We start from the raw sequence: 27922 nt of genomic DNA, 5'->3' as shown, positions 1-27922 counted from the left end.
TGAACTAGGAGAAAAAACGCACAAAATTCTAGCATGGCAGCTTAAGACAAAACAAGCTAAGAAAATGGTATTGGCATCAAGGAAAAAAGACAAACAAATCACATATAATCCAACGGAGATTAATGAAAACTTCAGAGAATTCTACGAACAATTATACCAAACTGAAAACGAAGGGAAAGAAGATAAAATAGATGAATTTTTAACTAAAATTGAACTACCAAAATTACAAATAGAGGAACAAAATAAATTAACAGAACCATTTGAAATAGTAGAAATACAAGAGATAATAAAAAAAACTACCAAATAATAAAACACCAGGAGAGGATGGATTCCCAATAGAATTCTATAAAACAATTAAAAATTTATTAATTCCTCCCCTCCTGGAAGTAATCAACCAGATTGATAAAACACAAAGCTTAGCAGATTCATGCAAAACAGCAATAATTACAGTAATATCAAAGACAGGGAAAGATCCTCTCGCACCAGCGTCATATAGACCAATATCTTTACTTAACACAGATTATAAGATAATAGCTAAACTATTAGCAAACAGATTAGCCAACTATGTTCCAAAAAAAAAAATCTAGACCAAACTGGATTTATTAAAAAAAGACGAACAACAGACAATATTTGTAAATTTATTAACAATTCATGCAGTAGAAGGAAATAAAAGCGGTTGCTTTAGATGCAGAGAAGGCCTTTGACAGAGTAGAATGGAATTATTTATTCAAAGTACTACAAAAATTCAGCTTACCAGAAAAATATATTAATTGGATTAAAGCATTATATAAGGGGCCATTGGCGAAAGTGACAGTAAATGGACATATATATCAAAACAATTTAACTTAAGCAGATCAACAAGGCAGGGATGCCCACTATCGCCCTTATTGTTCGCGTTAGCCATAGAACCACTAGCAGAACTGATAAGAACAGAAAATAAAATAAAAGGGATAAAAATAAAAGACAAGGAATATAAAATCAGTTTATTTGCAGATGACGTTATAGTATACTTAACAGAACCAGAAATATCAATAAAAGAATTACATAAGAAATTGAAGGAATATGGAGAAGTGTCAGGATACAAGATTAATGCAAATAAAAGTGAAGCAAAAGTGAAGCAATGCCAATGAATAATGCGGATTTCACAAAATTTAAGAAGGAATCACCATTCAGATGGCAAATGCAAGCAATACGATACCTAGGTATACAAATAAATAAAAACCTTGGCCATCTATATAAACTCAATTATTATCCACTAATGAAAAAATTACAGGACGACTTAGAGCATTGGAAAGACTTACCACTAACACTAATAGGAAGTATAAACTGTATTAAAATGAACATTTTCCCAAGGATACAATACCTATTTAAGGCATTGCCAATACACTTGACAGAGAAATTCTTCAAGGAGTTAAAGAAAATAATAAGGAAATTTTTATGGAAAGGGGGGAAACCGAGGATAGCACTAGATAAATTAACAGAATGGTATAAACAAGGAGGCTTACAACTGCCAAACTTTAAAAATTATTATAGAGCCACACAATTAAGATACCTATCAGATTTTTATCAAACACAGGAAAAGCCAGATTGGACTAGATTAGAACTAGATAAAATAGAGGAGAAGATACCCGAACATATATAAATGGGATGAAAAATTGGTATAATGTAGGAATTCTCCAGTATTACATCATCTGCTCAATATTTGGAAGAAGATTCATGTAGAAAGGAATAAAACAAATTACCAACTACCAAAACTATTACTGACGCAAAATCAGCTAATCCCTTTTACAATAGATAACCTTTCCTTTAGAGAATGGGAGAAAAAAGGGATCAAAAGAATAGAAAATTGTTTTTCAGGAAATAGATTATTATCCTTTGAACAAATGAAGGATAAATATAATATAACTCAAGATACAGTGTTGGCATATTACCAACTGAGATCCTACTTGAAGGACAAATTAGGAAGCAGTCTGAGGTTACCAGAGGGAAGTAACTTTGAATATGTGATTACAGATACAATGATAATCAAAAGATTTATAACAAATATGTATATTAAACTGCAAGAAAAGGAGAATGAGGAAACAAATGGTAAAACTAAACAAAAATGGTAACAAGATTTAAATATAAAGATAAAGAAGGAAACATGGGAGAAGTTATGCTCTGGAACGATGAGAAATACAATAAATACGAGGTTACGTATGATACAATATAACTGGATACACAGGCTATATATTACACCTCAAAAGTTAAATAAATGGGACCCAACAGTATCTGACAGATGTTTTCGCTGTAAAAAGGAAATGGGAACAACAATTCATGCAATCTGGACATGTGAGAAAGTGAAAAAATTTTGGGAAGATCTAAACCAGATATTAAATAAAATCACACAAAGCAATATACCAAAAAACCCAGAGATCTTCCTCCTAAGTAACATTAAAAACAAAGAATTTGGACTTGATTTGGATGGAGCACAAAAAAGATTTGTTAGGATAGCCCTAGCTGTAGCAAAAAAATGTATTATGTCAGCCTGGAAATTAGAAGATAACTTGAGAATACAACAATGGTATATAGAAATGAATAAATGTATTCCATTAGAAAAAATAACATATTATTTAAGAAATAATATTACAATATTTGAACAAATATGGGAGCCATACATGAAACATAATAGAGAAAACCTACCGGGGCATCTACCACCTAAAATGACAGAAGGAGAAGAGAATGAAAAGAATTGACTCAGTGGAATTTCTTGTTTATTTTTATTGAGTGACAACATTGTTTGACGGGTTTAATGTATCTAAGATTCTGAACTTTAAATGAATGGGAGGGGAGGTAGGGATGTGGGAGGGGAGGAGTGAGGGGGGAGAAAACGACACTGTATATATTTGAAAAGGAAAATGTATGCATCTTGATCAATGTGGTTTATAGTGTGAAAAATGAAAAAATTTAAAAAAAAATGGGGGTTTTCCACCAGTTTGCCAGCTTGTCCTGTTGTAGTTCCAGCTGTTGCTGCTGAACTGTAGAACTGACTTCTTTCTTTCTCGCTCTCTCTCACTCACTCAGTCAGAGAAAACCACATGACGAGCAAACTGCACTCAGACAGACAATGGCACTGGACCCAATCTTCCGAGTCCATTCATATGTTGCTTTCCAAAACAGTAATCCATTACTCCACAGTATGCCCAATTAACACCTACTTGTGAATTCTCTATAGACTCGGAGCCTGGACTGCCTGGCTTGAACAGAGCTCTGGCATTTTAAATGAGATCTGTGTTGTGAAGTCTTTGTTTGTGACCTACACTAAAAAAAACCCCACAATTTATCACCTTTAAAACATCTATATACAATATAAAATATAACATAATCCATCGCAGGTCAGTACTGTAATGTAGTAGCCCCAGAGTGTTGTATTTGAAACAAGGATCATTTGTTTTGAATTATATTCTTTATAAACTCCTTGTGATGTTTCTATTCATTTTGTGGAGTACTTTGACAATATATTTGGCTCCCATCATCAAAAACCATTGTAAATTTTTATTGAATTCTATTTCTGGTGCAGTATTGACAGATAGATTTCCACCACCTTGGGAAAGCTGCCAATATATTAAAGGACCTATCCCACCCTGGGGTCACACTGACTTCTCCCCCTTCATACACACACCCACCCCCCCCCCACCCCTCATCAACCAGAAGATGCAGAAGCTTGAATTCTCAAACCTCCACATTTAACGACAGTTTATTCCCTGGGATTATCAGATTCTCAGGTGGACCTCTTTGGTGAAAGAGTGTATCTCTGGTACTTTTTCCTATATCCTGCAATTTGTCCCAGTAACACTATACCCTATAATTTTGACCTGCTGTAAAACTACACCCTACACTTTTATTTTGTTATTACACAACCTGCTGAGGTTATGACTTACTCAACAGCACTGGATCTTGGTACATATGACAATAAATAATTCTTTTTATTTAAAAAATCATTTAGATTTAAGTTGCCTTTTCATTCCACTTCATTCTCCAGGGAAACTCGTCACTTCCAATCTATATCTCTCCTGTTAATACATTCAAAATCATGTGTTACATCATGGACAAAAATAAAGGTCAAGGCACTTCACCGAATTCTCAATCTCATGAACCAGCCATCGCACTTGCAAACTCATCATTTGGATGACAAAATATCCAATCGTAACATTTCACAAGAGAGAATAAAACTTGCCTGGAGTGAAACAAGAATGTCTGCACTGGAGAAACTCAGCAGATCCTGCAGCATCTAGAGAGAGCTAAGATTTATAATCACCTTTTCTTCATCAAGGATTTAGCACAAAGCTGGCAGGCACCTGACTAAAAAGGTTGGAAGACTGGCAGGGTGGGTGAGGGTGGGGATGGAGATGGGGTAGAGGGAGGAGCACAGGCCAACAGCTAAGAGGCCAAAACTAGATATGGTTAGGAGGGAAGGAAAGAAGCTGAGAATTGATCAGAGGAGGGATGTAGCTCTGTGAATGCTGAACTGGAGGGAAGGAGACAGAAGGATTCCCCGTCTCTCTCTTTTCCTATGCCTCTTTATTTCCAGTCACCCACTCCCTGCCTCCCTCATTCTATTTCCCTATCCCTCTGTCTCCTTTCCTCTGCTGCTGCTCTGTGCTCCTCCCCTGCCCCTTCACCCCCCCTCCCCACCCCAAATGCTGATTATAAAATATTGGATTCAGATCCAATAATGGAAAGATGTTGGTCTGATTGGTGTTTGGATAGCACAACATCAATTATAAATGCAACATACGGATTAGTGCAATATAATTTCCTATCACACCACAGAAGTTGCATAAATCAAAATCTGAAATATCAGAAATGTGTTTCAGGTGTGTGGCAGAAATAGGAACTTTTCTACATGCTATGTGGTTGTGTGTGAAGGTGAGTCCTTTCTGGCAGGATATTACTAAAATATTAACAAGGATAACGGGTGACCTTCGCGTGCGACCTGGAGCTTTATCTTTTGGGCAACTTCATTGAAATAAGCAATAAACTAACTAAATTCCAAATTGAAGTTGTTAAAATAGCCTTAGCAGTGGCTAATAAATGTATTGCAATTACTTGGAAATCTGACTCCCCTCTACATATAGCACGATGGACTGCTGAGATGAATAGTTGCATACCTATGGTAAATTACATACAACTTAAAGAACAAATATGATATATTTATTAAAATATGGCAGCCATATTTGAATCATATCGGGGCTCAATTGTAATTATAAATGTAAGTGACTTCCCCATATAGAATTTTTTATGGTCATCATAAATGTAAGCCCTGACGATGTGTAGATCTATATTGTGAAAAGGAGGAAGGGTGGAGAAGGGTTGTTTTGCTTGATTTTCGTAAGAAAAAGTTTTTTAAATATATAATTTGATATTGGAGAGTTTTCTATGTATATTTATGGGAAAAAAACAAAAATAAAATATTTTTAAAAAAGATTATATACCATTAATCCCTGGATTTGATGAGTATTCCCCACATGTTATAGCTGGAGATCAGAAGAACATTGAAAAGGTTCAGGGCTGATTTGCTGGATGACCATTTATTTATCCTATGGTAAATGTGATGAGTGAATGTTTACAGTCAATATCCCCAGTAATTAATCTAGAAATCAACAGCTCCTTTCACACTTGCAAGTGATCCTAGGCATTAACTGCTAATCTGCCTTTAAAGTATCTAGTGTGACAGCAAAATCAGCTCAATGCCGTCGACAAATGACATCAACTCACACTGGGGATTGACGGCCTCGACCCCTAGTACAATCCCTGGCGTCTGCAGATGACAGCATTGCAATCAGGCAAGTGGGAAATGGATAAATGCATTGTGGGATTGAAATGACCCAGGCTTTTGCTTGAGTGCAGGAAAATGAAGGAAGAAAAGATTAAAATGAAGGTATAAACTTTGCCAGTCGCAGTGGGAGAGAGAGAGAAGAAATAAATAGCAATAATTAGCAATAGTGGACAATTTTTAAACAATGTGGGAAAGTTGGTAGCACTATAATGCAAAATTTATAAAGATAGTGGGAAAAATCAATGGCGGACCTCACTTCCCAGTATGACATGTGACAGAGAAACCCCACCATGAATGCTCAGTTGCTGCAGTTGGCATACAACCCTTTCTGTGCCACATGGAATTCTGAGAGGGCAGGTCCGCCATCGTTTTTCCCCACGGTATTTATAAATTGTACGCAATATTGCTACCAACTTTCCCATGTTATATAAATTGTGCTCAATAGCGCTAAAATTTTTCCAATGCTATATAAATTGGGCTCAATAGCGCTAAAATTTTTCCAGTGCTATATAAATTGAGCACTAAACTTTCCCACCCAATTTAAAAATTGTCTGCTATTGCTAGTTTTTGCTAGCACTTTCCCATGGTCCCTTAGAATGGTTTATTTAAGTCGGCACAACAACGGAGGCTGAAGGGCTCATACTGTGCTGTATGTAAAGCTTAGTTATCATATTATTAGGCATGATTAATTTTGTTCAAATATTAGATCATAATACATTGATCAGGATTTTAGGGAAGTTCCACCATCACTCAATGCGTCATGACATCACCAGTAGAATGTGGAATAGTCCTAACCCTGGGAATGGCTCCTTGCAAGTGTGAAATCGTTCACTGTCCCAGTTAGGAGTGGTCAAGTGCGAAAAGTCAAACTCCCATCCCTATCCCGGGACAATGAACGGAGCTACTGTTATTTTTGTGCTACTCTCTTTCTCCCGCCCAGAAATTGGCTGAATCTTCCAAAAAATGCCTACCTACAGTATATGTGTCTTATTGATGCAGGATGTAATGGCCATGTTTTATTTTCAGATATGGATTTTTTCCAATAAATTTACTAGCTTAAAGGACTAATTATAGACAATCAACATAAATTATTTAGATGACAAGTTATATTTGACCAATTTGAAAGGGATTTTTTTGAGATGCCATGCACATAGTTTTCGGAAATCATTCAAAATTGCACAGGAGATTCCTTGGTGATGTGAGAACTTGTGGAATGTAAGAAGTGAAATAGCAGGACTTTGAACTTAATAATAAGTAAAGCTTTATAGTATGGGTTCTGTTATGATCTGAGAAATGGTGAAGCCGAGATGACACTATTTTTGACCCTGATTGGTTCCTGGAACAAAAATTAGCATACTGTGATTGTAATAGTTTTCGTGAGAACCAACAACAGCAAAAAACCAACTACCTGCAATTTTTCTCTTGCAGATATGTCATGAGTGAAAATGTGAAACTGCACAAAAGAATATTAGGGCATGAAACAAAGTTTATATTTTCAAGGAAAAGCTCAGCAGAAAAGAATGATTAAATAACAAGAAAATTAAAGGAGAGACTTACAGATAAAGCAGACTTTTTTTTTTAAATGGTAACAAAATTGAAAATATCAAGATACAAAGGAACCTGGGCGTCCTTGTCCCTGAAGGTAAACTTGCATTTGAGACAGTGGTTGCAAAGGCAAATGCAATGCTGGCATTAATTTCCAGAGGAATAGAATATAAGAGCTCTATAAAGCTCTGGCGGGACCTCACTTGGAATATTGTTAGCACTTCTGGGATCCTCATTTAAGAAAGGAAGTCTTGTAAATGTGCCAAATGTTTGTGCTGTGCACACATCGTGTGGAATACAAACTTCCACCTCATTCGACCCAGACCGATTTTCCAAAATCCAAAGAATGAATCCTTTTATCTACAATTAGAGAACTAGTTATAGGATTTACCATGCCTTTGGTACTGAGGGAACTCTCGCGAGCCATCTCACACACATATGACTGGATTAGTGATTGATGGGTCAAGTCATGAGAACTGGTAACACCCACTCCTAGCAAAGGTGGGGTCACTCTGTTTAGGATGCCATAGTACCTCCCCCTTGGAGCTGGTTACTCATATGAGTGGAGTCTTGGATCCACTTGAAAGTGCTTCACTAGTCTCCGAACTCTTTGAGTCTTCCTTATGAGTTCCATTAATATAGAGGATATAGGCTCGTTTTCAGCAGGTGTTTAGGTTTGAAGTGATCGTGTAACTTAACAAGAATGTCTACAGGATCTCTTCCATTGGACCCTCCCCCTTAGCCTTGTTCACAGCTCATTTGAACATATCCACAAAACATTCTGCTTGACTATTGAACTAAGGATGATATGGAGGTGAGCGAATATGCATGATACCGTATTGTTTGCAAAAATAAATCGAAGCCAGCTCCAAGTGAATTGTGTCCCATTGTCTGAAACTAACGATACAGGAGAACCAAAGCGATTGAATATGGACTTGAGTTCCATGATTGTAGCCCATGCAGATGGTTGGGCTACTTTGATGACCTCAGGCCATTTGGAGTATGCGCCCACTATGATTAGATAGTACTCCCCATTAATTGGTCCTGCATAGTCAATATGAAGATGATTCCATGTCCCAGTTGGATGAGGCCAGGAATGTAAATTCATCTTAACAGGGAATTTCGCAGCTGAGGCACATCGGATACATGACCGTGTCAGTTGTTCAATCTGGTCATCCATCAGAGGCCAATAAACATGGCTTCGTGCAAGTGCTTTCCCTGGATTTGTTCCAGGATGTCCACTGCGAAACTGAGGATTCTAGATTGGAAAAGACGGCCATTAGTGATCGCCAATGATTTTCATCTTTTGAAGAATCGCTGGATTTCCATTCATGGACGAGTTTTTGGCCACACTGAACGATGATAATGCATCATCTCTTGTAGGAGGTCGTCTTCGCTCATTGTTTGTCTAACTCTTTCTGCTGTGACCGGTAGTAAGTTAATAACATTTTTGAATACCTGGTTGACCTCTGCCTCTACAGACAGTTCCACGACATGAATATCTTTCGGCTCCGTTTCCTACTCGCTAATGAGTCGTGACAATGAATCAGTTTGACCAATACTTGTAGTCGGCAGGTATTTAATTTTGAAATCACACCCAAGTAGCATGGTTGCCCATCTTTGCAGTTGGTTTCTTTGGAATTCCTTTCTTTCAACCAAATACCAAATACTGCTAGGAGGGACTTGTGATCTGTCAGAAGAGTGAATTGCTGTCCATAGAGCATTTTATGGAATTTCTTCACCACAAAAACAATTGCTCGAGCCTCCTTTTCAATTTATCCATAGTTATGCTCTGCAGCTGTTAGAGAATGTGCTGAGTGTGCTATGGCCTTTTGATTCCCATCTAGGAATGTGTGAGAAATGACCGAATCAACCCCTGACTGTGAAGCATCTGAAGGTATGACAATCTCCAAGTTTGGATTCTAGTGCGTCAAAAGAAGATTCAAGTTTAGCATTGACTTAACTTGACTGAACGACTCTTGACATTTTGAAGTCCAATTCCATTTGCTACCCATTGTAAAGAGCTTGTTGAGTAGATTATGCACTCTTTGACAGAAATGAACTGTAGTAGCCCAGGAATAAACGTAGCATGGTCACATCTGTGGCAGCAAACATACACTTGATAACATCAGTGTTTTGTGGATCTGGCCGTCATCCTTGTTCGTCATTGATGAAATCAAAATATTTCACTAACTTCATGAAAAATTTGCATTTTTCTGGACGCACTCGAATACCATAGTCTTTGATGTGGATTCAGGCCAGTTGAGAAATCAGCCATCAGACAGACATATGGAGTCATTTGATTTTTTTCACCATCATGATAGTTACAACCCATGTTGAGTAGTTGACCTGTTCAGTCACTCCTTCATGTTGCAGCCATATCAATTCTTGCTCCACTTCTTGCAGTGCTGTGTCTGGGACAGGTTGTTTTGACTTGAAAGTCGGTTTCACATTTGGCAGAAGACAGAGTTTCACCTTCATTTTAATGCACCGTCTGAGGCCTTCGTAAAATATTGTTGCATGACGTTGCTTTAACTGTACCAGCAACTTTTGTGGGGTATTTACCGCTTGTGGTGTATGTATCACTTGCTACTTGTGGCAAATATTGTTGAGTGACCAGTCCAGAAGGTTCAACCTTTCAATCCAGTCGAAACCCATGAGATTGAGGTTAGAACATTTTACCAGATAACACATTCCATTTTCTTCTGCGCCGTTTAAGCTGACTGAACAGTCAACTGAACCAAACAACTCCAGGATCCCCCCTGGAAGCGATCTGTGCTGTGTTTTTGGTTGGAGTTATCTCTGGCTGATGTTTTGTTTGATATTAGGGTAATGTCAAACCCTGAATCAATTTGAAACCTCACTGGGATGCTGTTAATGTGAACCTTCACATATTTCCTGCATTTGGCATTAGCCACCTTGAAAGTCCCTGTGAAGTCACTTTTGATGGTGAAGTGAAATTATCAGGGTTATTCCATCTTCCAGCTCTACAGCATTCTGCTTTATGTCCCAGGTGCTTGCAATTACTACAGCATTGACGTCTGTACTGGTAGTAATGAGTGTAGTGCCACTCATTACAGTTCTAATAGGCACTGGGCAGTTTGGCTGGGTGGGTCACACTTTTGTTTTGTCTAGTGGGGTCTGTTGACTTGACTGTCTGGACACAACCACTTAAAGATGGGTGTGCTGCTACTTGCTGTCGTGTTTTGGATAAATTAAGTGTTGGCATTCGGCTGTTCATCTTTGAAGAGTCGTATCTGACTCCTGCTCAATCTTCGCTAGCAGACGTTTTCTGAAGTCAACATCTTGATGTGACTGCATTCCTGCTACAAAGACTAGACACTTCAACTAGTCTTCAGTCAGTGTAGGGAGTTTAAAACACTTGCACTGTCGATTCACCATACCTGTGAATGTCACAAAATCTTTGGTATCTTTCTTAGTCATTTTGAGGCACTGATACTGAATGTTGAATAGTAATGTTTGCTCACCAAATATCTCTGCCAACACATTAAGTTTTTCCCTGAAGCTGAGCTCACTGGAAAGTTTTGACAGAATGAAGTTTGTGTTGTGCTTGTGTTCTCGAATGCCTAACTTCCGCAACAACAGGCTAATTTTCCACGTATCATTGAACTTGGCAAATAAGTCTTCATACTTTTTAAACCAAGTTTCAAATGTGCTTGACTCTGGGTCAAATAAGAACTCAGTGATAGAGCTTATTAAAGCATCTGCTGAATTTAAATTAACTTCAGGCTCACCTTCTACAATGGCTAGAATCCCAACAGACGTTTTCTCTGCCATTTGGTCAATTAACCTCACTTAAATTTCTTCAGAGTTCTTCTGCTGCTACTTGAGGAGAGGCTGCAGCTGTTCCATTGTGACTGACATTGTCACCTCATCGCCAAAATGTTGTAAATGTGCCAAATGTTTGTGCTGTGCATACATTGTGTGGAATACAAGCTTCTACCTTGTTAGACCAAGAGAGAAACAACAAACACCAGTGTTTCCCCAAATCCAAAGAATAAACCCTTTTATTTTCAATTAGAGAACTATTTATATTATTTACAATGCCCTTGGTCCCAAGGGAACTCGCGAGCCATCTCACACACATGTTAATTGATGGCTCAAGTCCCGAAAACTGGTAACACCCACTCCTGGTGATGGTGGGATCGCTCTGTTTATGGCGTCCTAGCAGGATGAGCTGACATTGACGAGGGCTCAAAGGAAATTCATGAGGATTATTCCAGGGATGAAAGGGTTATCATATGAGGAACATTTGACACCTCTTGGCCTGTAATTGTTGGAATTTAGGAGAATGAAAGGCATTCACAGAATAAATTTAGAAAGGTTGTTTCCATGGTGGGTGAGTCCAGGTCAAGAGGGAATAACTTCAGGATTGAAAGGTGTCCACTTAAAACAGAGATAAACAGGAATCTCTTCAATCAAGGGTGGTAAATGAAAGAAATTTGTTGTCACCGACAGTTGTGGAGGCCAGGTCATTGGGTATTCTTAAGGAAGAGATTGAGAGGTTCTTGTTTAGCCAGGGCATCAAAGGTTATGGGGAGAAGACCAGGCAGTGGGGCTGAGTGGGAAAATGGATCAGCTCAGGATTGAATAGCAGGGCAACCTCAATGGGCTGAATAGCCTATTTCTACTCCTATATCTCTTCGTCTTATGGTCTTATCAGTTGTTAATTATGAGGCAATTGAAATCAGGGTTGCACCAGAGGCCAAAACTAAAGGAATAGAGATCGGAGAGTTGTAAAGGTGTAGCTGGTGAAATGAAAAGAAGGCCTTGGAGGGATTTGAAAAATGGAATAGGAATTTTAAAATAAGGGTGTTTTTTTTATATTACTTCATAGAATGGGCCTAGCTGGCAAAGGGTAAAAAACTACAGCTATCCTTGTTACCCTTTGAACAAGTAGCTTGCTGATACATATATCCAATTCATATTTGTCTGAACTCACATACAGGCCCAGAGAAGCACAAGGACTGCAGATGCCAGAATCTTGAGCAAATAGTGAGAAGTTGGGGGGAGCGAGGGGGGGGGGGGGTCCTTGCAGTCCAGTATGTTTTACATCAGGGAAACTGAATTGAACAAGGTAATCAATTTTTGGAGTACTATTGTATACATAGTTCCTTCTTTCCTGTTAGCCTACTTTATTAAGGTATTGCTAGTAGGAACCTCACAGTTCTTGACCACCAACACCATTGATGCTATTGGAATCTTATCAAAATGCTTCTCGTCTTTCTGCTAGACCTGGGATAAACAGTAATTCATAACTTTTACCGGAACTTCATGGCAAGTGCTGGTGGATTACCAGTCAGAGTCAGTCTACCCGTTCCAAGTTGGACTAATTGTCCTTGTGCTGAAGGTCCCCAATCATCACACTCCTGGCACAAGCTCTGTACTCTTGCCGACTTCTACCAGATATTTGGGAAAGTTCAATTTTCTCTGCATTTGGGCAGATGTTCAAACATCCTCTTTTCAACTAATCTAACCTGTTACAACGACAGTACTTATGAATTTTGTTTCATATATTTTATTGCTCTTATTTCTATCACCATGCCTTTTAAAAGTATTCTCACTCTATATTTCAATTCTTTTTGTTTTGTCCCTATATTGAATCATTTTAGATGTGGGCAGAGTATTTAGAGGTGGTTTGGGAGGAATTGCTAGAGCAGCTTGCACACACACATTTTAAAACACAGAAGATTTGCAGGACTTTTGGAGAGTGCTTTTTGCAAGAGGCAACATAGTATCAACAGCAGCTTGCCTGGGAAAGCATGTAAATTTTGCAGGCAGAACAGTTTTGCTCTCAGAGAGGGAGGGAGTGAAACAGAGAGGAGAGACATAGAAATCAGTTCCAGAGGGACAAGCTGGCAAACTTTGGAAGGCTACCTGATCAAAGGAGAAGACTGGTGGTGTGAAAGGTGACCTGAAAGAAAGAGGATCATCTGGAGAAGCCTGAAGGGGGAAAGTTCCGTCAGCAAGACTGATTGAGAAGGAATCAGTTGCGCATGTCTTAGAAAAGGAATCTCTCTCTGAAAACCAACAAGAACCCTCCTGAGTGGTAACTATTTGTCTGTTAAGCACCAAAGCCTGGTGAATTTTGTTAATGCTAACTTGTGTGCTCAGAACGAGAATTGCCTGCAACCAGTGAAATTGGACTGTGATCCAAAGAACTTTTCTGTTCTTAAATACACATTACAGGCGCTTGGTATTACAGGGGGGATGAAATAGGTTAAGTAATAAGTTAAAGTTTAATTCTGTTTTCTTGTTCAATTATAATTAAAAACTACTTTTGTTTAAGTGATCCTGTGTTGTGGTGCATATCTATTGCTGCTGGTGTTTGGGGTCCTCTGGACTCCGTAACAATAGGTCACAATACTTTACCTGGAGATTTATAATCTTTTATTGTTTAAAAAAATTAAAATTGAATTTTAAATTAAATTTAAATTATAAATTGAGGCATACAGCATAATAATAGACCATTCCAGCCCACGAGCCTATGCTGACCAATTACACCCAAGTGACCCACAACCTCCAAGAGTGGGAGGAAACTGAAACACCTGGAGGAAATCCACTCAGAAACAGGGAGAATGAACAAACTCCTTACAGACCAGCCAGATTCGAACCCCAGCCATTCTAACCACTATGCTAACTGCTAGGTTAAGCATGCTGCCCCTGAACATAGAACACAGAAATAAGTGAGAAATCAGATTTGATCTGTAGCATAAATCAACAGTTCTTCACCTGACCCATTATATGCAACTTGGCATATTTTTTAAAAATTAACAAAAAAAATTAGTTGGTTCTCCATACCCATACATGCTTGGTGTAGTGGGCAGCATGTTTGGCATAACAATTAGTGCAATGCCTTTACAGCGCCAGCGATTAGGACTGGGGTTCAATTCCCATCCTGTCTGTAAGGAGTTTTTATGTTCTACCCATATCTGCATGGGTTTTCCTCAGGGGCTCCGGTTTACTCCCACCATTCGAAATGTACTGGGGGGTTATAGGTTAATTGGTGTAAATTGGGTGGCATGGTCTCATGGGCCAAAATGGCCTGATACCGTGCTGTACGTCTAAATTTTTAAAAAAATCTCATTGTGGCCCCCTGCTATGGGCCAAAAGTAATCCAAAGCTGTTCTTTTCATTTCAAAACTGGCAAATGCTATAAATATACATTGGAACAAGTTTGGTGGAGACTGGTTTCTTATTAATCCCTCATATATCCACATAATTCCATAACTCATAATTCCTGCATAAAACCTGTCCACAAGGATAAGCTAAACTTTTAGTTGCCTGTTACTTTGGTTCGGAATTCCACTCCCACTCTGAATTCTCTGCCTTTAGCCGCCTCATGCCTGCATTGAGTTTTCCCCAGGAGCTCCGGTCTCCTCCCACCAATCGAATGGGGGTGCAGTTTAATTGGATGTAAATTGGGTTGCGTGGATCGAAATGGCCCGTTGTATGTTTAAAAATTTGAACAGCTGTGCTTAGGAGCAACATCTTTTGTTACATAAGGGATCATTGCCCATCCATCCTTTGGTTCACCGTCCAACAGCAGGTCCAGTTCTGACCGTGCTGCCCTAAATAGTTGCAAGTAGGGATATAAAACCATAGCTTTTATTTCTGCTCCATCTTAGCCCTCGTTCCCTAATTAACCCACATTATTGCATCCCCTTGTCCTCATCTGGATTCAAAAATAGGTTTTGTAGCTAGTATATTGCCTAAATAGATAATCTCCAACAATTTTTGTTCAATCCTAGAATTTAGGAGTATGGAGAGATGCTTAGATCCAGCTGTGATGCATAAGGGAGATTTATCAGAACAACACATATAAAGTGTGGTTTGATTAACTGAGAATTTCTGGTAACCTGGGCTACAGAGTAGTTCACTGATGTACAGGGAACTTGGACACCTAACACATGTTCAACTGCATGACCTGAGTACAAAGAAAACAAAAATCACATACAAGGCCTTGGGTTTGAGAATGGTCGAGGCATTTAGATCCTCGGTTTAATTAAGAAATATTACAATTTAGTGATGACTCCAACATTATCATAAATGTTATGCTTTTATAACTTTTATTTCAGGCACATTGATAAAAGAAAAATAAAAGGGTTACAAGGTAGGAATATATAAGTCGGCACAACATTGAGGACTGAAGGGCCTGTATTGTGCTGTCGTGTTCGATGTTCTGTATCCTAAATGGAAATGTTGGTTTCTGTGATTTGATAAAAAAAGATATTGTGTAGCTTGGCTGGCTCATATGGCTGCAAGCCTTTATACAACTTCATAAAATGTTTGCATGGTTAGAAAACCAAATCCAACTCTAAATGCTAATTTCTACCCATGAGAGACTTGTTAAAAAAAAAAAGACAAATCTCCAGATATGACACTTCAGGTAAATTTGATACATGTCAAAATTATTAAATGTATCTGTAATAAAAATATATCTTAGGGTGTCCAATATGATTGGATTGGCAGTCAGCCAACTACCATCCACTTACCATCAAGAAGAAGATACAGGAGCAGAAAAATCAGGACTGCCAAGCTGGGGAAGAGCTTCTTCCCACAGGCTGTGAGACTGATGAACAGATTCTTGAAATCGTGACAATTATCCCAAATATTTATTTTGATTAATTACATGATTTTTATGTACTGTGTTTTGTGTTGTGTGCGCACTTTGATCTAGAGAGATGCTGTTCCGTCGGATTGTATATGTCTAATCACATGATAAAAAACTTGAATTTGATCCTTGTAATGCCACTTGCCCTGCACATTTCATGCGAAACACCTAATAGTTTCTAAGCATATTTCGTAATTATTGAGGGGTTCAAAAAATCTGCATTATTTCTCTTGTGATTAAACAAAAATTCCTCCAAGAATTAATGTTCCAATGAAGCCCGTTAATCACCAATGTTGTTCAAACATGACGCCTGGTGGAAAAAAATGCTGGATTTGCTATTCTGGTACATCAGAAAGTGCTCTTGGGAGGTCAGAGATAAAATACATTACTGGGGTTTATGCTATGTTTGATTTTTACTGTGCTTGACTCAGGAGTACTTGATGCCTACACAAGCAACTTGTAATGGAAAATATTTTATCCCCTACCATTAACATCAACTGTTTTGTTTTAAGTACAGAAAGCAATCCAAATGACAAATACTTCTTTGGATTATTCACTATTCTGATCTTGTTGGGTATAAAATTCTTAATTCTACCATGAAACGATGGAACATTTTGATACAGTGTGAGGTCATTACATCTATGCTGGTCAAAAAAGAGCTACCCAGTGAACATCTGAGACTAATAAGGCTTTTTCAAGTGCATTCTATGCGAAGAATGCGCCTAAAGAAGCAGAAGTGGCTCTTTAAATTGCACTTCAGGTGGCAGCGTTGAAAGCGCAGCACTGGCTACCTAAAAGGACAGCTGCGCCAGGATGGGCATCTGAGTGCATTCTGGCTCCTGTCCCTTGGGCTGTCAATTTAGGATGGCTGGCTGTCAGCTGAGACAGCCAGCGTGGGCTAGCAGCACCCCACTCTCTTCCCACTCACGAATTCAGTCCCCACACTGTGAGGCGGCCGGCGCGGGCTGTCAGCGCGGGGATGTCCCCGCACTGATCCCGCTGCCCTGCTTTCTCCCCACTCACAAACCTGGAACAGCCAGCGGGGGAGGAGGCTGGAGCGGCCAGCGGGTGAGTACGGTGGCTGGAGCGGCCGACGGGGGAGAAGGAGGCACTCGAGTTGGATACCAGCATTGTTTCAGCCAGCCCCCTTCTCCCCCGCCGGCTGCTCCAGCCCCCCCTTCTCCCCACTCCCAAAATCAGTCCCGACAGTGTGGGAACAGCCCACGCTGGCTGCCTGACAGTGTGGGGACTGATTTCATGAGTGAGGAGAGAGCAGGGCAGCAGGATCAATGTGGGGACATCCCATGCTGACAGCCCGAGCTGGCCACCCGACAGTGTTGGGACTGGGAGAGGAGCTATCAGGCGCTTTTAGGTGGCTGCATTCAGATGGTTGGGGAGGCCACTGTACTGCAGGGATTATCCCTCTCGGAGGAGGGTTACCAAACTCCTGCACATTTACGTGGCCTTCCCACAGGTGCATTTTGCCAAAATATGTGGCTTTACAAGCAGGTCATTTGGCCACCTGAAAGTGCCTGTAGTCTGAACTATGATGTGTGCAAATAAGCTTGATTATTGAGTCTCTCCTCTTTGGGACATTGTCAATTTATGAAAATCTCTTCAGTGGAGATGAAGCTGTCAGCTGTGCCAAACTGAATCTTTATCACCTGCATTTAAATTTATACAGAGTTGTGTAGCATTTTGCCAACACAGGCACATACCATTTTTCATAAAAGATCCTTAAGGATGACTTAAAGCAGTCTGAAATACTTTATCATATTGATGTTAAGAAAGAGGATGCTTTTGAAAAGCTTGAATTATATAAATTGCCAACACATGATGAGATTTATCCGAGGCTGCTGTGGGAAGTGAGGGAGGAGATTGCTGAGCCACTGGTGAAGATCTTCACATTGTCACGAGAGACAGGAATAGTGGAGGGTTGCAAATGTTGTTCCCTTGTTCAAGAAAGGGAGTTGAGGTAACCCACAAAATTATAGACCAGTGAGTATTACTTCAGTGGTGGGAAAGCTGTTGGAGAAGATCCTGAGAGAAAGGTTTTCATAAGCATTTGGAGAGGTATAATAAGGGATAATAAGCATGGCTTTGTCAGGGGAAGATTGTGTTTCACGAGCCTGCTTGAACTCTTTGAGGATCAAACAAAGCATAATGATGAAGGAAGAGTAATGGCTGTAGTGAATATAGATTTCAGTAAGGCATTTGATAAATTTCCCCAAGCAAGGCTCATTCAGAAATTAAGAAGGCATGGAATCAAGGTGGTCTTGCTTTTTGGATATAGAATTAGCTGGGCCAGACAAGGCAGAGGGTGGTTGTAGATATATTATATTCTGATTGGAGGGTGGGCCAGTGGTGTTCCATATGGATCTGTTATGGGACCCCTGCTCTTTGTGATTTTTATATATGACCTGGATGAAATGGAAGAATAGCAGATGACACCAAGGTTGGTGGCGTTGCGGAGAGTCTAGAAGTTTCCCGAGCAATGTCGATAGGATCCACAGCTGGGCTGAGAAGTTCCAGAAAGTGTGAAATGATGCGGTTTATTTCGGTCGGTCAAATTTGAAAGCAGAATACAAGAGCCATGAGGTAATGTTGCAGAAATATAAGACCTTCGTTAGACCACACTTGGAACAACAATTCATTAAGGAATTGCTACAGCGCAGGTCATTCAGCCTATCAGATGTGTGCCTGCTCCTCATCATCCATCTGTTCCATTCCCCTCCTCCTTCCGCACAGACGTGTGTCATCTAACTCGCCCCGATTGATTCCCATTCTACTGCCCCTCCAGCCAGTAAGTTGCAAAACATGACGACTCTGTACAAAATAAAATCCCCAATCCATATGAATTTTTGTCCAAATTTTTATATCTGTTTATGATCACTGGACCATCCACTAATTGCCACAAATCCTGGTGGGAGGCGAAATGGAAAAGGAAAATGTTTCAATAGTGAACAGATATTGTCTAACGTAATTTTCCTGATTGAAGTCGGGGTGGGGGCATGGGGGAAAGTTATGTCTTGTTAATAGAGAAAGTATTAAAATAGGCTGTATAATGATCAATAAAAACATAAAATGCCAGAAACCCAGAGGATCAGGCAGGATCTCTGGAAAGAGGGTTAAAAAAGATTTCAGATCGAAGACCCCCCCCCCCCCCCCCAGTCCAAAGAGAAGAGAGTGGTGAGATTCAATCTGCCCTTTCCCCTTCGTTGTACGTTGTCCTTACCGCCAGGAAATGTTCCAGCTCGTTTTGAAGAAGGTCCTTCAGTTCGCCCTTGTTGAGTTTGTACTTGTCCCCCTCCTTGCCGGAGTAATTGTGGAAGACGCGGATCAACGTGTCCATGGCACCTTCTAACTGGGACGGCATGGTGGCAGGGGTCTGGGGAACAATGCAAAGTCCAAACCTAAGCACAGCGCAGCTTTCTACTTTCTCAGACAAGGAGGATATAACAACAAAGTTATCAGGTTAAATGCTACTTACGCACTGGCGGGTTGCCATCAAGGATGTCCCGTTATCGCCAGGTTAAATCCAGCAGACGCAATAGGAAACCAGTCTATATCACCACCAGCAGTAACAACTTACGTGAAAAGTGACCACACTGTCACTCAATCAATGCTACAACACGAAAGTCTGCAGACACCGTGGTTGAAGTCAAAACACAAAGGTGGAGAAACTCAGCAAGTCAAACAGTATACTTTATGGAGCACAGCTAACGTTTGGGTTGCCACTCAATCAATAACTGCCACCAGAAAATTATTTCCCCCAAATAGATTCATCTAAATGCATTAAAGCAACTGGAAGATGTCAAATAAACCAGAAAACTAAGCAAGGGCATGATTACCTTATGGAGGAAAGGCAACAAGAATCAAGTCGGTGATAGGCACTGGGCGAACTGGTAATTCTCAGCAGATTTTATAGCGGAATTGTCATTTTAAACACACCTATTCGACCAGTGCATCAACCAGTAATAAGATTTTTACTGAAAGAAAGTTTGGTGGGCGGGATTCCAGAAACAAAAAAACAACAGCCTTCCCAAGGCACTGAATTAAGTGCTCGTTTACTCTCGGTGTTCAGGGATGTCACACGCGTGAGGGTCACCTGGAAGCGACATCCTGTCTGTGTGCAGCTGGTGTGTTCAGGGGAGCTGTTCTCCAGCTGCCCTTTGTGAAGCGGAATCATACACAAAAACACTTCACCTAATTTCAAAAATCGAGCCCCACTTGGCTAATTGCGATAGTTTGGCTGGTCACGCTATTCCTTCAGAATATAATTCACACTTTAGGAAGCCACTACTTTTCCCAGACGACTGCGATTGGATCAAGTTCTCGGTGTTTGTTATTGTTCCAATTCACTCCTGCGGCAGGTGTCTTAATCCCCTGTTGGTTGTACTTTTTTTCCCCCTTCCGTTCTGTCCCTCTCTGGGACATTGATACATCCAAAGATGTATTCTGAAATAGCCTGTTCATTAAACACTGCCCTCATTTCCTCTCCAAAGCTCCCTTTGCTCTCTGAGACACACCTCATCGGGAGTTGGCAATAAGGCAGCTTGCAGATTTGAAGCATTGTAAATCAGTAGGAAGTAAATCATTAATTCAACATAGTAAGGTGCTTCACAGGAGGGTTATCAAACACAGTTTGACAATTAATCTGTTAAGAAAAAGCATAATCAAAAAAGGATTTTTAAGATCCATCTTAAAAGAAGTTGTTCCAGAGTCGACAACAACTCAGATTAACCTCAGGAATGTGTAATTAGCCCTTAGTTCAAACACAGACCACAATCAGTAAGAACATCTCCTCTACCATCTCCATCAGTACCAGAGCATCACTGGGCTGTGTTTTTAGCCCATGACTCTACACTCTTTACACTTACGACTGTGTGGCTTGGTTCAACAATAACACCATCTACATAATCTCAGGGATGGAAGTGATTTCATCTTTGTACTCTGACAATAAATCTGAAATCTAAGTAACAGTTGGCATTAAGTGCTCACATCACCCAGCCGCACTAATGATAACATTGCCAGAGCTGGTGACCGAATAAGCAGTTATATTTGTCATTTAAAATTCAAAGTTCAGATTCATTGTCGGAGAACATAATATCACATAACCCTAAGATTCTTTTTTTCTACGGACCAGGTAGAATTTCTGGTTATCAGTTATCAGTTGTGCAAAAAAGTGTACTCAAGAAAAGATATGTACAGATACTCCCACAATTGAGACTGAAAGATCAGTCGTTATCTCAAGATGGACACAAGTCGGAATTTTGCCCACATGCATGGAGTACTGAAGTCTTAAAACAAACTTTTTAATCAAACATTGTATTTGACAGATTATAACAGGGATACAGGGCATGTAAGAGTCAAAATGTTAGTCAGTCTCCCTGACATCTTGATGCCTGTGCACATGTGCGAATCTTTGGTGCACGCATACGCACTTCGCGTATTGGAGTTCAGATGGTCCGTGTGCGAGAGTTCAATGCCCTGATGATATTGAATTCATGCCCTTAACATTACAGTACATGATGTAGCCAGTCAATATACTTTTCACTAAACCATATAACCATTTACGGAGCGGAAACAGGCCATGTTGGCCTTTCGAGTCCGCACCGGTTCACTGATTTTGTGCGCCCTCTTCAGGCAGTAGCACGAATGTGAGGATTTACATATTTATGGAGGGCAAAAATCAGATATATTCAGTTACATCACCTCAGAAAATAAACATATTTAAGCAGCAATAGATTGGGATACTCCATGGATTTATCATGGCAACTCACACATCTGTAGAATTTTGCCAAGTTTTTCAATGTCATACAAAATCTCTGCAAACTGCTGAGAAAGTAGAGCCACTGATGTGCTTTCTTCAGAATGACATTCGTGTGTTGGGCCCAGGAAAGGTCCTTTGAGATAGTGACTCCCCAAAATTAAAATTCACTCATTCTCTCAACCTCTGATCCCCAATTTTCACTAGATTATTCACCTCTGATTTTCCTCTCCTAAAGTTCACAATCAGCATCTTGGTTTTGCTAACATTGTGTCTGAGGTTGTTGTTACAGGCAAGTTTTCAATCTCCCTCCTGTATGCTCTCACTGCCCCTTTTATACAACCTGCAACAGTGGTATCAATATCAAATTTGTAGATGGAGTTATTGTAGTACCGAGCCACACTGTCATTGGTGTAAAGCAAGTAGAGCAGGGAGCTAGGTTTGCAGCCCTGTGGTGCTCCAGTCCGATGGAAATTGTGGATGAAATGTTCTTGCCAATCCTCAGGGATTGGGCTCTGGAGGTGAGGAAATCCAGGATCTAATTACAGGGCCAGGTCTTTGAGTTTGCTAATTAGTTTTGAGGGGTCGATGGTGGTGAATGCTGAACTGTAGTTGATAAAGAGCATTCTGATGTTTGTGTCTTTGTTGTCCAGATATTCCAGGGCTTTGTTTAGAGCCGGTGAGATGGCATCCACTGTAGGCCTGTAGATGCGGTAGGCAAATTGGAATGGATCTATGCCACCACTCAGACAAGAACTGATATGCTTCAACAACAGCCTCGAAAAACACTTCATCACTGTGGATGTAAGTGCTGTTGGTTGGTACTCATTTAGACTGGCTACCATAATCTTCCAGAGTGAGATGTTAAAGATATCCATGAATACATTGGCAAGTTGGTCAGCGCAGGTTTTAAGTATTTAGCTGGGTACTCTATCCGGACAGGATGTTTTCCTCGGATTCACTCTTCTGAAGGCAGCCTCGCGTCAGTAGAGGATCATCAGGGGACATGGGTGAATGCAGTGGCTCTTCCTTGTTCTGGTGGTCAAATTGGGCATGGAAGGCATTGAATTCATCTGCGGGTGAAGCTTTGCTGTGTCCTACTGCACCAGGGTTTGGTTTTGTTGGAAAAGTGACAGTGCATTTTAAGATTTTCTAAACATACAATTTGATTGATGCATGTTGTGAAAGATCTGCTAATAGAAAGCCTCCCAGTCCATCTATTTCAAACTTCTTTAGTCATGTAAATATTCTAATACAGCTTGAACTGTAAAACAAGTTGTACCTTCTCATTACTTCCATCTCAGCTTTTCACTGAGATTCATGTCATGTCCCTGCTCTCATTAACTATTTGACTGCCCTCATCAGCCCGATGCTTGTCAAATGCATACGGAAAACAAGAAGATATTAGGAAAAAATCAGTAGGTCTGGCAGTATTTGTTATGAGAAAAACAATTAGACTGCAATTGGAATTATATTCACTTCTGGTCACCTCATTACAGAAAGGATGTGGAAGCTGCGGAGAGGACGCACAGGGGAGATTTACCATATTTTCTGGAGCAAATGAACCAGAGGGGATCTTTTTAAGGAGAAGTGGAGGAAACTTTAGGGAAGATGTCAGAGGTAAGTTATTTTGCAGAGAATGGGCGCGTGCCTTGAAGGCATTGCTTGGGCTAGAGGCGTTGGAGGCTGGTACAATGGGGACATTTTAAAAACTTAAGAGATAAGGAACAGAGATGTAAGAAAAAGGAAAGGTAATAGGTGAGAGGTAGGGAGCCGATGAGATTGTCGTAGAGTAAGTTCATATAGTTTGGCACAACATTGTAGGCTAAAGGGTTCTGGAATATATTCTATAATTAATATATCATAGATGATGCCAATTGTTCAGTTTTGTAAAATAATTCCTGAGTTCTCGGCCATTATTCTCATCTCTCCCATTCACCTTTCTAAGATTCCAGAACTATCGAAGTCAATATGTTCTACCTCATCACTTTAATTTGGCTTTTGCTGAACTCACAGCAGCGAGCCCACTTCAATTAGTCACCAGTAGCATTTTTTTGACAATTACCATATTCTACATTAACCTTTCAGTGAGAATGAAACTGGATCATTCCTCATCAGCGGCTCCCTACATCTTTGCAACTGCCCTTGCATCTGTGTATTTCTGTCAGCCCTCTAACAATAGGATGTCTAACATAATCATTTTATCTTACTGTGTTAGTAATTTAGAGGCCTGGAGTTATGTCTGAAACCATGAGTTCCTATTAAGAAAGAAAGGTTGATATGAAAAAAATCCCCAGGAGTTGTTGTATTTTTTATTATTATCCAGGATGTGGATAATTCTGCCATTCATTGGATTTCCTTAATTGCCCTTGAGAAAGAGTTGATGTTATTGAGTAAGGTGGCAATGTTCTACTTTGCTCAGGAGATGTTTGTTTGCGGAGCTACCATAACAAGTTTAGCTGGAGATTCAAGCCTTCAGCTTTTCAACTGGTTTGCTATTTGTTCCACGCAATATCCTTAGCTGCTTCTTGATATAATCTGAAGCGAATAGTATTGCTTGAAGACTGTTTACTGAAGGCTGGGGCTCCCAGTAGGTGGCCAATATGATTCATGCAGTTACATTTTTGGTTGAAGATGATTGCAAGCGGAGAGCAGAAGTGGACAAACAAAGAGGTTTTGGACTGTAGGCCTTTGATCTGATTAGATGGTTATGAGATCTTTTAGCCTGCACACCAGTCCTATTGCCTTTGAAATCAATAGCTAAAGAGCAATTGCTAAGTGGGATAGCAGGAAAGATTCACTGGATTGTTACTTGGCATTGAAGATTGGACAGATGAGCAGAGATTAAGGCCTGTATTCTTTAGAGTTTAGAAGAATGAGAAGAATACAAATAGTCCAATGGCTTCTCGAACTCCAGAAAAATTCGGTTAAAAAATCTAATGTATGTTGGACTTGAAATTGCACTTTCTGACATTTTCAAACACTTCTTATTAACATTTCTATCATACTTCTTTGTCCCCAATTTCAAAATGTATGAAGATAAGAATTAGGATCAAGGGCAAACCATGCCCTTCATGCATCCACCTACTTCTAATTCTTATGAACAATGATCTACATCAGTGCCAGTTTTCTGCACCAGAAAATATACAACATTACAGCACAGTACAAGCCCATGTGGCCCATGGTGTTGTGCTGACCTACTCCACAACAATCTAATTTAAACATATGCTGTGATTTTCAGAAGTGCTGGAGATACTCAGAAGGTCACACAGCATTCAAAGATATGTAACCAATGTTTCAGGCCTGAGCCCTTTGTATGAGCAAAAATCAGTCAGGCACCTGAATGAAACGGTCGGGAGAGGGGCAGTGAAAAGAGCACAGGCTTAATGTCATAGGTGGATAAGGGTGGAAGGACAGAAGAAAAAGAAACTAGGAATAACTCTCTGAATGAAGAGGGAAAGTGGAGGGGGGAGGGGGTGGTGTTGGACACAACAATCTAATCCTTCCCTACCTCACACCCATCTAAGAGAATCTTTAATATCCAGCACCTAGCAGGAACTTATGGTTTGCTCAATTCAAAGTATGGTCATTTATGCTGCCATAGCTCCCTCTGGTGCCATATAATGGCATTTTATAATGGAAGGAAACAAACATCGCCCTGCAAATCTTTAAAAGGATGTAAACAAGTTTTTCCAGCAGAAATAACTTTCAGACCAACTTTTTTTAAATTTAGAGATACAGCACGGTAACTGGACCTTCCAGCCCATGAGCCCATGAGACCCAATTACTCACCTGTGAGCATGTAAAGGAAATCCATGCTGTCTCAGGGAGGACATACAGTGATGAGCCCAGAGGACCCCAAACCCAGCAGCAAAAGAAATTCACCAAGACAAATGGTTACTTAAACAAAAGTAGTTTTTAATTTTCTTAAAAATTAAAAACAGGATCAAACTTTAACTTATTACTATTAACTTAACCTAACAACTCCCTTCTAATTCCTAGCGCACGTGTATGTATTGTGTGTGTAAGTTCAGAAAAGTTCTTTGATTCACAGTCCAATCTCATTTCTCACTCCTCCACGTTCACCAATATCAAGCAATTCTTATACAGTGCACAGAATTTAACTCTTATGTATCTTCACCAGGCTTTGGTGCTTGAAAGGTAAATGGCTACCACTCAGGAAGGTTCTTGTTGGTTTTCAAAGAGAGATTTGTTGCTCGTTGGACATGAACTGATTCCTTCCGATTCAATGTCTTGCCGAAGAAACTTGCCCCAAAGTGTTTTCCAGATGATAACCTCTTTCTTTCAGGTCACCACAGAGTTCCTTTTCTGTTTCCCTTGTCTCATTATAGAGCCAGCCATCTCCTCTTGAATGGACCACAAGGGCTTTGAACAGGCTGAACTAAGAACTCACAATCTGTCTTCAAAATGGGGTTTTCCACAAGCAACTGCTGCTGCTGAACTGTAGATCTGTAGAAATTAATTCTCTCTCTCTCTCTCTCTCTCTCTCTCTCTCTCTCTCTCTCTCTCTCTCTTTCTCTCTCCCTCTCTCTCTCTCTCTGTCTCACTCAGAGAAAACTACATGACCACCTTAGAACAGCAAACAGGCTTGAAATGAGTGATTAAAGGCTTTAATAACTTGAAATGTTAGGCATGTCTTTACATGCTGCTGGCCCAGATCCAAGGCAGGTATGGAGGGAGGAGACTTATTGGGAATTTTACAGGGAGGAGTTACAGGGTCAGAAGTGGGCCAGCTTGTAGAGTGTAGTGAGGTCACCTCCTGAACTTCCATATTCCACCACATTCATACCTTCTTTTTGGATAAAGACCAGCAGGGTGAAGTGGGACAGTGACCATCGTTACCGGTTATGCAGTCTTTCATAGTTCACAGGTTCAGCCGGTCTGGTGGCTTTATCTGCCGCTGTGATCACTGTATCACTGCTTGCACCGTGGTCAGCTCCTGCGGGATGGTGATCAGTATGGCAGGCTGAATAGCTGAACTGTGTTATTTCAAATGGGTTCTGGGGACGTGGGGATGTGTTGGTGGTTCAGTTCATGGTTATAGTGGTGGTGGGGGCAGAGGCTGGAAGGATAGTGGTGGTGGGTTCAAGTGGTCATTTGTCTGGATGATACATGGGACCAGCTGGTCGCTGACAAGGGGTTCTGGGTGCACCTCCTCTGCCAGGGCCTCTGCTCGGGCCAGGTCCCAGACAGACACCATGTCTTCCCACCCATCCAGGTTCTGTATGTGGGCATATTGGAGGTTTACATGTAGGAGGTGCACTTCCTTGCAGCAGGTCTGCCTTGTGTGTCTTAATGTGTCTGTGGAGTAGCACTGGCCCTGGGGTTATCAGGCAGTCTGACAGCATGGTTCCCAACACCATCATCCTAGGGAAGGAGAACAGTTTCTTATGTGGGATGGTGCTCATAGCAATACAGAGTGGGACCTGGTAGCATGTAGTTCTTCGGAAAGGACCTCACCACTGGGAGATGGGCATCCCTTTTAACTTAAGGGCCAAGTGGATTTCCCTCCAGATTGTCCCTTTCCACCTTCCCATTCCTGCGGTGGTTGGAGCTGGTGTCCTGCTATACCCTTGCTCAGGAAACTCTTCACTCATGAATGATGACCCTTGATCACTGTGGATGTAATTGAGGTTGCAGAGGAATTTAATGACCATGGGCATGGTCATATCAGGGCAGGGAATAGCAAATGGGAAGTGTGAGTGCTCGTCCATGATATTCAGGAGGTACACATTATGATTCGTGGAAGGAAGATGTCCCTTGAAGTCTATATTGAGATGTTCAAAGGGGCGAGTGGCTTTGATCAGCTGGGCTTTTTCTGGCCAGTTGAAGTGTGGCTTACACTCCGCACAGACTGAGCAGTTACGGGTCAGCTCCCTGATGTCCTCCACTGAATAGGTGAGGTTACTGGTCCTCATAACGTTGTAGAGTCTGGTGACCCCAGGGTAGCAGAGGCTATCATGGAGGATTTAGAGGCGATCCACCAGTGCCCTGGGACAGACATCGAAAGGCTCATTGAGCTTCCCAGGCTGGTACAAGATCTCATAATTTCAGCTGGACAGTTCAATTCTCCACCTCATGATCATGTCATTTTTGACCTTCCCCCGGAGTTTATTGTTAAACATAAATGCAA

At 40.6% G+C, this 27922-nt stretch overlaps 1 protein-coding gene and 1 pseudogene across 2 annotated transcripts in view; both read right to left on the bottom strand.

Moving 5' to 3' along the window:
• The window catches only part of s100z (S100 calcium binding protein Z), a 29098-nt gene extending 9160 nt beyond the window's left edge, over window positions 1-19938 (bottom strand). The window contains exons 1-2 of one of the 2 annotated variants that reach the window (XM_069937920.1): window positions 19850-19938; window positions 19234-19386 (exon numbers count right to left, since the gene is read on the bottom strand). In XM_069937920.1, the coding sequence (XP_069794021.1) occupies window positions 19234-19374 (141 nt within the window). In that variant the 5' untranslated portion in view covers window positions 19375-19386; window positions 19850-19938. Of the gene's footprint in view, window positions 1-19233; window positions 19387-19488; window positions 19567-19849 lie in introns of those variants that run through there. The other variant, XM_069937909.1, reaches the window with a different exon arrangement.
• Window positions 10553-11248, bottom strand: LOC138753989 (uncharacterized; annotated as a pseudogene).
• Window positions 19939-27922: the final 7984 nt, after the last annotated feature.

This window comes from Narcine bancroftii, chromosome 1, assembly GCF_036971445.1.
Source record: "Narcine bancroftii isolate sNarBan1 chromosome 1, sNarBan1.hap1, whole genome shotgun sequence".
Lineage (NCBI taxonomy): Eukaryota > Metazoa > Chordata > Chondrichthyes > Torpediniformes > Narcinidae > Narcine > Narcine bancroftii.
The sequence above is the reverse complement of the archived record's forward strand: the minus strand, read 5'-3'. Positions and strand labels throughout refer to the sequence as shown.